Source organism: Carya illinoinensis, chromosome 9 (genome assembly GCF_018687715.1).
Source record: "Carya illinoinensis cultivar Pawnee chromosome 9, C.illinoinensisPawnee_v1, whole genome shotgun sequence".
Classification (NCBI taxonomy): Eukaryota; Viridiplantae; Streptophyta; class Magnoliopsida; order Fagales; family Juglandaceae; genus Carya; species Carya illinoinensis.
This window is the reverse complement of record NC_056760.1, coordinates 12,450,881-12,460,621: the sequence shown is the minus strand read 5'-3', so window position 1 is coordinate 12,460,621 and position 9,741 is coordinate 12,450,881. Positions and strand designations below refer to the sequence as shown.

General features: G+C 35.3%; 1 protein-coding gene across 1 annotated transcript; it reads left to right on the top strand.

Moving 5' to 3' along the window:
- The first annotated feature begins 2,807 nt into the window (after window positions 1-2,807).
- LOC122276018 (serine/threonine-protein kinase D6PKL2) lies at window positions 2,808-6,916 on the top strand. The gene is made up of 3 exons (XM_043085429.1): window positions 2,808-3,088; window positions 4,007-5,075; window positions 5,910-6,916. Exons 2-3 carry the CDS (start codon window positions 4,114-4,116, stop codon window positions 6,784-6,786), a joined length of 1,839 nt encoding a protein of 612 aa, XP_042941363.1. The 5' UTR covers window positions 2,808-3,088; window positions 4,007-4,113; the 3' UTR covers window positions 6,787-6,916.
- Window positions 6,917-9,741: the final 2,825 nt, after the last annotated feature.

The window sequence follows — 9,741 nt, the reverse complement described above, 5'->3', positions numbered from 1 at the left end:
TAATATTCGTAATTAGACTCGTTTATAAAATAAATAAATAAATAAATTCTTATCATGATACACACATTGACTTTATCCCTTTATAATCTGGCCCTCTGTGTTTGGAAGGGTGAGGTGGGATATATGCAGCGTGGTTTCGGCCAAAAATGCTTTGTTCTTGATCTGGCCATTAGGAAGGAGGCTTCTTCCACGAAGTTGTAGCTCCCAAGATTGATAATAAGTAGCACTGCCCCTAATCTTTATGTATGTTGTACATCAAAGTTACATATATACTATATATACATGAAAGGTACCACTATTTGTTCAAGATAAGTACGAACTCTCCCTTACGCGTGGATCAGATTTTTTTTAAATGAGAGATCAGTGTAACATATAGAATATTTAATTAAACAAGATAAACGTATATTTATGATTCAAACTCATGACAACTGTTATAATATTATGTAAAATTTTCATTTATCTCGAAAACTTAACTCGATAAAAAATAATAGATTTAATTAAATATATTTTTATATTATGTTATGAATATATACAAAGTTAAAATAAAAACCAATCTCAAATGTGATATAAAATTAAAGAATGGTTAATAATATATGTGACGTCAAAATAAAGACATTGAATTAGTTATTTTGTCCACCTACGACAAGAGGAAATTACGACTTCAATAAATAAATAAAGTTGTCCACCTACGACAAGAGAAATCCAGTACCAATACAGTGGTAAATTAATGAAAGTTGCCGACGAAAGTTGATTCGTTGTCGTTTCCAACTTAGTACTTGAAGTAGCTAGTACTGATCAGTTGGCTCATAGGAGACATGTTTGGACACTGTCTAAATGACATTAATTGCAGAAATTTTGTAGTATGGATCTATAAGTTGGGACGATTTGGATTTGAGTTTTTGTTCAAATTATTATTGTCTTATTCGAATCGGGTGTCTATGAACAATCTCCTAACTAATTTTAAGGATGTACATGTCTTTAATAAGGAGTTTTTTACAAGTACATTTCGGATAATTTGAGAAAAAAATCTTCTAATCCGATGATTCCTATAGATTATTTGTACCTAAGAGAATTTAAATCTTAGACCTATAAAGCATATCCTCAAATCTAAGATCTTTACCACTTAAGCTAATTTAGAAGTTTCTTGTTCAAATTATAAGATTTATAAAAATTGTGAGAGATATATAAATGAATTGCACTCATATTTATAATTATTTGTATAATTTTTTGAATAATATTAAATATATAAGTACGCGTACCCGATATTAATTCATATTCTCCAAAAATTCACCAATGATCTCTTAATACTACCAAAATAATATAAAGTATTTTCATGCCTGTAATGTTGCATGCCATGAAAACTAAACGTACAACTGATCTACTATAATTTTTGTTGTGCAATATGTATTCTAATTAGTTGTATGTATTATTAATTGGAGAGAAATGTTAAATATAATTTTAAGACGTATAAGTTATACGGATGCATTTCTTTTTTTATTTTTTAAAAAAGTGGAAATTACTGCTAAAAATTTATTTATTTATTTTTTAAATAGAGTTAAAGGCTAGTATCGTTTCTCTTCATTGGATGTAGTTACTTACCAAATTAACGAATATTCTGTCTTATATATAGCATGACTCTTTTGCCAAGCAAAAGAAAGACTGTTGTGAACATTTGGTAGAGGGATGACAGAGTTAGGATCTCGTACATTACAATAATGTTACACATTGAATGGTTCTGATCACTTCCCACCAAATTACATCTTTTATAATAATAATAATAATAATAATAATAATTATTATTATTATTTTATAATGCACACTTTGATCAGTTAAGATTCAATAATATATCAAGATTATGCAATGTCACTTATTTTTTCAGTATCTTAACAATTCAAATTGAATAAAAAATGGTATTTGAAAATAATAAAAATTTTATATATAGTTACTTTTGCGTATCCATTTGCATATTTTACTAATATGATTGGTTACATAATTTTTTTAATATAAAATAATTATTTTAATCAATTATATTAATAAAATATATAAAAAATACATAAAAATAACTATATATAATGTAACTCTAGAAATAATTAGTAGCTGAAGATAGCAATACCTAATTAACTTTAGTAAAAGGCAAGTTCTCTTGGATATTGATTAGAAGTCAGGTATTATTAATTCAAACTTGTCGTTTAGAACATATTTTTCACATTATGGGAAAGGAAATTAAATAGTTTTTTAAAAAAGTCAACTATTTCTGAGTTTCATGAATTTTTAAACATATTTGAAAACCATATATGGGCAGTTAAGCACAACGAGTTTTTTTATCCTCATAATGTTTTAGGTTAGCACCTGTTTAGGTTGACTCATGAATGAATGTCTTTTAAAATGTAGATAGACACATCAAAAGCAATAAACAACAAGAAAATTAATTTAGTTATGATGAATAAAAATAGAGAGGTTTTTTAATCTTTCTAAAAAGATTTTATAAAAATAATTTGATTTAATTTCATGTGATACGTTAAATCTATTTTATAAATTTAATATTAGATCATATTTAAAAGAAGTCAACAAAATGAGAAATTAAAGGTTTTATTGTAATTTGAAAAATTAAAAAGAATCGTAGTTTGAAATTTACTTCAAAATAGTTAAGAAATGGAAAACAAAAGAGCTGATGAAGAAGACAAGGGTAAAAACAAACAAATACAATTAAAAAGAAAACGGAAAAAAGAATGAAGGGCATTTTGATAATTTTGACTGTTGATGGATGAAGTATGCATAAACCAATTGAAATTCGCACGCAACGAGAAATAAAAAAAGCAAAAAAGCTTTCCTTGGCTTTGGTTTGACCCTCCTCTCCCCCCTCTATCTGCCTGATATCTGCCAGAAGCTGAAGCCTAGTCCTCCATTGTAATTAACTTCCATATAAGCTATCTTCAGCTTCCCATTCAGGCTTCTCTCTCTGGTCTACGCTGGCTTTAATAAGCTCTCAGGACAGCTCCATTTCCCCTTTTGGACAGTGCTATTCTCTTTTCTTTTCACTGCCAGAGCAAAGCCGCTGAAGTGTGTGAACCTTGCAATTTGCAATCAGGTACTCCTTTTTTCGGGCTTTCTCTCTCCTACCGTTTTAGCTTCACTGCGTTTTTATTGATGGAATTCCATTGCTATACCTTCTAAACTTGCTTTTTGCTCCTGGGTCGTTCTGTGTCTGTGGATCTGTGCTGGGTTTTCCCTGATGTCTATCGCTTTGTGAGGGAGATCCGGGTTTTGGTGTAAATGGAGTTTCTTCATGCTATTGTAGTTGACTGCAGTAGGTTTATCTCTTTGAGTTTTTGCATAAAATGTGTTCAGAAATTGGATATCTAATTGGTTGCTCGCTAACTTATTCTCTACTTCTTTTTGGTGGTCCTCGAGTCTTTTGTATCTGTTCTGACTTCTTATTTTTTCCCTTAAGTTTTCTCATTCGTTTTGGAGAATTTACCTTTACTTGGGTATAGGAAAATGACAGATCGAGTTAGATGGCTGACTGTCAATCTTCATACATCTTCTACATCATGTGGTCGAGTCTACATGCATCTTTGTGCTTGAATTATTTAAATTCCGAGGAAATTAAACTTAATTTACTGGTGGGGTTTTAGGTGTTATGCTTGCTAAAAGTTGACATTTTTACTCATATTTAGCTGAACTTTTCAGCATTCTCTATGGGCACTATCAGATCTAATTGTGTGATCTTTTCTATTGTTTGGATCGTGCGAAAACTGAAAAGGGTGCTGGAGTAAAACTCCACTTGTATTAATTTTCGTCTACGCCCCTGTATTTTATTATTAATGAACTTCATGACATACTTCCAGGCACACCATCTTTGTAGCTAGCTCTCTCTCTCTCTCTATCTCTGGGGCTTAAAGTGTTGTTACGATTAAATATAGATAATCTTTCTGTTTGCGTTGCAATGGTTTTTGCAATAATTTGCTACTGATGTCTGTAATTGCTGAAATGCTGGTTTTGACAGAGTGGAGATGTAGTTATGCTACCAGTGCAAGATATAGTTCGTCGATGATGGATGCTGAGCAGTAGATTGATTCAATCTGATATATTCTAAACTCTTTGTTATGTCTGATGGCCTCAAAATCTGGTGCGAGAGCTTCCACGAGACAGCAACAGAAAACAGCAGGCTTTCAGACAGTAGAGGCAAATGATCTGAGGCCTTTAGCTCCACAGTTTTTAAAGGCAAGCAAACCTGAGTTAGTAGTGCCCAAAGAATTACCGAAATATGTTCAGCACACATTAAAGGAGGTTAGGGGTGAAGGTGCTGAAAATAAAGTCTCACCAAATTCTAATCAAAAGGTGTTGTCCAATTCTTTAATTAATAAATTTGATTCAAGTTCTTCCTTACTTCTTGAGCAAGCAGCAACTGGTGTAGATTCTGCTGTCAATGAGACAAGAGGCTCACTGGAAGGTTCTGTCGATCAAGAAAAAAAGACATCAGAGTATGAGAGCGTGAAGAACAGTTCATTTTCTGCGAAAGTTAGTGATGGGACCAGCAGTCTTGCCAAAACCAGTGGAAGTGCCAAGATTAGTGATCGTGTTGATTTTGTTGAGAGTGGAAAGAGCAGTATGTGTAGAGGTAGCACAAGCAGTGATGTAAGCGATGAGAGTACCTCTAGCAGCTTTAGTACCAGTATCAGCAAACCGCACAAAGCAAATGACATGAGATGGGAAGCCATCCAAGCTATTCGAGCAAGAGATGGGGTTTTGGGTTTGGGCCATTTTAGACTGCTGAAGAGGCTTGGCTGTGGGGACATTGGTAGTGTCTATCTGTCTGAGTTAAGTGGAACTAAATGCTACTTTGCAATGAAGGTTATGGATAAAGGGTCTCTAGCAACTCGGAAGAAGCTGCTTCGTGCTCAGACAGAACGAGAGATACTTCAATCTCTGGACCATCCCTTCCTTCCAACATTATACACTCACTTTGAGACAGATAAGTTCTCGTGTTTGGTAATGGAGTTCTGTCCTGGAGGAGATTTGCACACTCTGCGGCAGAGGCAGCCAGGAAAGCATTTCCCTGAGCAGGCAGTCAAGTATGTTAAGCTAGCTTAACCATAATATTATTATTATTTTGATAAACCATAAAGTAATGTGCCCTTCATTTTAGTTGATGTGCATGTTCTGATTCACATTCAGCTTAATATTTTTTTCTGTTTACCCCTTTAGCCTTGGATGGTTAAACAAACACCCTATCCTTGAAAAGGAAAATTTTGTTTATTACTTTCAGGAATCTGTAATTAAGTGTATCGAATATGTTGAGCTATTTCCATGTTATGGCCATGGCCTTTGTTCTTCTTCTAAGATGAATTATTTCATTAGGTTGAGTTAGTTGCCTATCCCCATCATATGCCTATGAGTCAGAATATTGCCTGTGCATGTTAAGTAGAGTCTGAAACTTGACTTATATTATATAGACAAAGTTCTCAAGCTGTATTCTTAAAGCCATAACTGATGAAACTTGGAACTCACATGTGGCAGAATGTTGTTGTAATGCTTGTATGATTTCTAGTAGCTTCCTCTAGAGCCTTGAATGAACTTTAGTTGCATATCTTCAAAGCTTGTTCATTCATCAGATCATGCAGAATATTAGTTAAAAAAGCTTCTTATTTTTTTTAACCTAAAGATTAGTTCTTTTACGGCCTTCAGTTCCAAAGCTGTACAAAACCTCCACCACTAAATCGAAAAACTATTTTCAAAGATAAGTGTAAGATGGTCAGTGGCTCAATCATGAATCAGCAGCAATTTTAGGGGCCCCGGGGAGAGAAAGAAAAAGGGGGGGGGGGGTGGTGAGATATCATGGAGACAATGTTTTATATGTTATATGATACTTGTTATTAACTAAATGTTGTATTTCATTTAACCTGCAGATTCTATGTAGCAGAGGTCCTGCTAAGTCTAGAGTACCTCCACATGCTTGGTATTGTCTACCGTGATCTTAAGCCAGAAAATGTCCTTGTGAGGGATGATGGACACATAATGCTCTCTGACTTTGACCTTTCACTCCGCTGTGCTGTTAGCCCAACTCTTGTCAAAACCTCATCTATGGAATCTGACCCATTCCGGAAAAATCCCGTTTACTGTGTCCAACCAGCTTGCATTGAGCCTTCCTGCATTCAGCCATCCTGCGTAGTCCCTACAACATGCTTCTCACCACGCCTCTTTTCAAGCAAGTCCAAGAAGGACAGGAAACCTAAAAATGACATAGGTAACCAAGTCAGCCCATTACCTGAGCTCGTTGCTGAGCCAACTGATGCCCGGTCTATGTCTTTTGTTGGGACGCATGAATACTTGGCACCCGAGATCATTAAGGGTGAAGGTCATGGAAGTGCTGTTGATTGGTGGACTTTTGGAATCTTTCTGTATGAATTACTGTTTGGTAAAACTCCTTTTAAGGGATCTGGAAATCGAGCTACACTGTTTAATGTTGTGGGTCAGCCTCTGCGTTTTCCAGAATCGCCGGTTGTCAGTTTTGCAGCCAGGGATCTCATAAGGGGGTTGCTTGTAAAGGAACCACAACATAGATTGGCCTATAAACGAGGGGCAACTGAGATCAAGCAGCACCCTTTCTTTGAAGGTGTTAATTGGGCATTGATACGCTGTGCTACTCCACCTGAGATCCCAAAGCCTGTCGAGATTGAGAGATTACCTGCTCCAACAGCATCAACAAGCGAAAAGGCTGCTGCTGCTACACCTGCTCCTGAGCAGAAAGGTTTGGATAATTATCTTGAATTTGATTTCTTTTAGTGATGATTGGTGTTGATTGCAAGTAGTTTATATAGGATAACTGTTTTGAATATTTCAGGGATTAATATTGGTGATTATGAAGTTCTTTTTATTTTTACTTTTATAAAGAATTTAGGAGGAATTGTATGGTTGTTATTGCCTCTAAATGTTTCTCAATTATTTGCACGAGTATTGCCTCAAGTCTGCCGTTGAAAGGCTTGAGAAGAGTTCCCTCTTGATAAAGCACGATTAAACATTTCCTCACTTCGAACGTTTGAAGAACCAAAGGTGTGAACAAAGTCAAAATCGTCAAGTTTTAATCTTCGCTTAACTGACTCAAAGGTGTGAACAACCAGGACCTTACATGTAAGATGTGCAAGACATATCCAACATATGGGAGGATGATGGGAGGATTCGCTATTTCTTTATCCCAGTAAGCTTGTCTCCCATTACCACCAATGGCATAAAAGATTATGAAATTATGCTACGTGGATAATGTGGTGTAAAGATCTTCAAATAAAATTATTCAAGGTTGAAATTAGCTACCCATAGTACTATAGATTCAATCGCAAGAGGTACAAATCCCGGAGTTATTTGAAATATGATTCAAACATGATAATCATTATTATTTTTTCAGTCTTGAGATAGAAGTATCAAACTTTCCTCAAATGGGATAGCTATTTCCCGCAGAGCTCTGCTGTCGTCACCAAAATCAACAGGTTCAAATGATTCGCTATTGATAGCGTAAAAAAACCATCCTCTTTCGGTGAACCTTGGGCTGAATATTAGCTTTCCACTGTTGAGGCATTTGAAGTCAATACAAGATATGTCCCGAAACATATCGGATCTTAAAACCTCAAGCACTCTAACCCACTGACGAACCTCAAGCATGATCCATGTCTCTAAACTGCAATCTTCATACAGGAATTCAACTAAGCAAAATTTTCCTTGCTCTTGTACTGCTGAACACTTATCTTCTTCATCATTATATCGGGCTGGAGGAGCTCTGATTCTTCTGAATTTCTCATCACCAACATCAAATGCAATAGTGACGATTTCATTGTATCCAGAGTCAGAGACTAACCAGTATATAGAGCCATCAGATAAATCGAAACATCAAGCGGATAATTAGGACATTCAACCATTCTCCACGATTTAGACCCAAGAGTTAAAAACTGCAGACTTCATAATGAAAACTGAGTTACTATAGATACTTCTAAACCGGCCATGTTTTTCTTAAACTTTGAAGATCATGAGGATCACTTTAAACTGGTTTGTTGCGGAACAATATCCAAATTCAAATCCAAACCCAAACCCAAACCCAGTCCTTTTCATGCCAGATGGAGGACAATGATGGGAAACTGGGAGAGTAACAAGCTCTCCAATGGTGGGATTACACACATGAATATCTTCGAAATCAGTCAGGCATATCAAACATTTGATGGATTGCTCAACCATCAAGGTGCGTCTGGCCGGTTGAATAGAAATCGGTGGTAGGAATGGTTGTTTCCATCAAAGGTTTAAGGCCACCTCCTCTTTGTAAGGAGAATATGTTTAAAGTAAACATATCATCGGAGATACGAATAGTAGGGCAGGTTCTCAACTTGCCTTACTTGTACCTTCAACCCTTTGCGAACACTTCACCCCAATACAGTCTAGTGATGCTGGATGACGAGAAACGTTTTGCCATGAAAATATATCTCACTGGAGTTAGACAAGTTGTGAGCGGGACAACCTCTTGTTAGTTTTGATTTTCCACGTTTTGAATTATGTCTTATTTCTAATAATTTCTTGTTGATTGGTCACAGGTCGTATTTATGAGGTAGTACTAGGCTGGCTTCTGATTTACATGGTGCTACTGCCAAATCATTCCCTAGTTGTTTTTTCCAGTTTTACTTTAATGTAATAAAGGTGGTGCAACTGCCAGATTACGATTGATATTACTGATGATTTTGAAACTCAATTCAGAAAAGTAATTGAAACCCATTTATGGGGTGACGACCTCTTCAATCATGGAATGAAATTGGTGACCATTGCATCTGTATGAGAATTATTTTTCGATTCTTTCGGAAAGACTCATTCATTTGTTGGTGTCATAATTAGCTGAAAAGTTCGAATTCCAGAGCTGAAGGAAGAAGAAGCAGAAAATCTAGGAGTATCAACAGAAATCAGCATTCCGCAACCGAAAAATGCTTTATTATCTTGAGTATTAGTGCCAGATGTATTTACAATTTTTTGCTTCTTTCTTTCTAAATCTTCTGTGCGGTGGTAAACAATATATTCTAATTAAAAAAAAAAAATTGTTCAAACTTAAGTTTGAATGAGAAACTTGATGAACAAAATATAGAAATTCATTTCTTGATTAATCAATTTCTTGATTAAACAAGAAATGAATTTGTTGTTGGATGACAAGTGTTCTTGATTAAACACTTGTCCCTCATACAATATTTAAGTGATACGCTCGAAAAGACTCATTCATTAGTTGAGAATCGATAGAAATCAACATTCCACAACCGGAAAATGATTTCTTCTCTTAAAAATGGAATGTAAAATTCAATATTGTGATTGGGGTCAGCAAAAGCTCGGTTTATTAGATATTTCTTGTGCTCCATGCTTGGTTTTCCTAGGTCCCTTCCCTTTTTTTCTTTTTCTTTTTTTCTTTTTTCAAAATTTGGATCATTATCAGTCATTGCTAGAACCAAAAGTTCCTTGTATATTAAATTCCTCTCAATATTTTAAAATGAGGCAGTGCCTCTGTATTTATATCAATGAGGGAGATAAAAAGAAATCTTTATACCAGAAAAGCTACAGCTAATAAGACAAAGGTCTGCTGCGTTTACAAAGGATGGTTGGAGAATATTCTGGAGGATGCTTTGGTTATTGGCTGCTGCAGAGTATGCTGGACAGAGTTGGCATTGTGTGCTGTCTGCGCACCACCTGCTGTATGGTGCATGCTGCATGTCGTGTTGCTGGAGC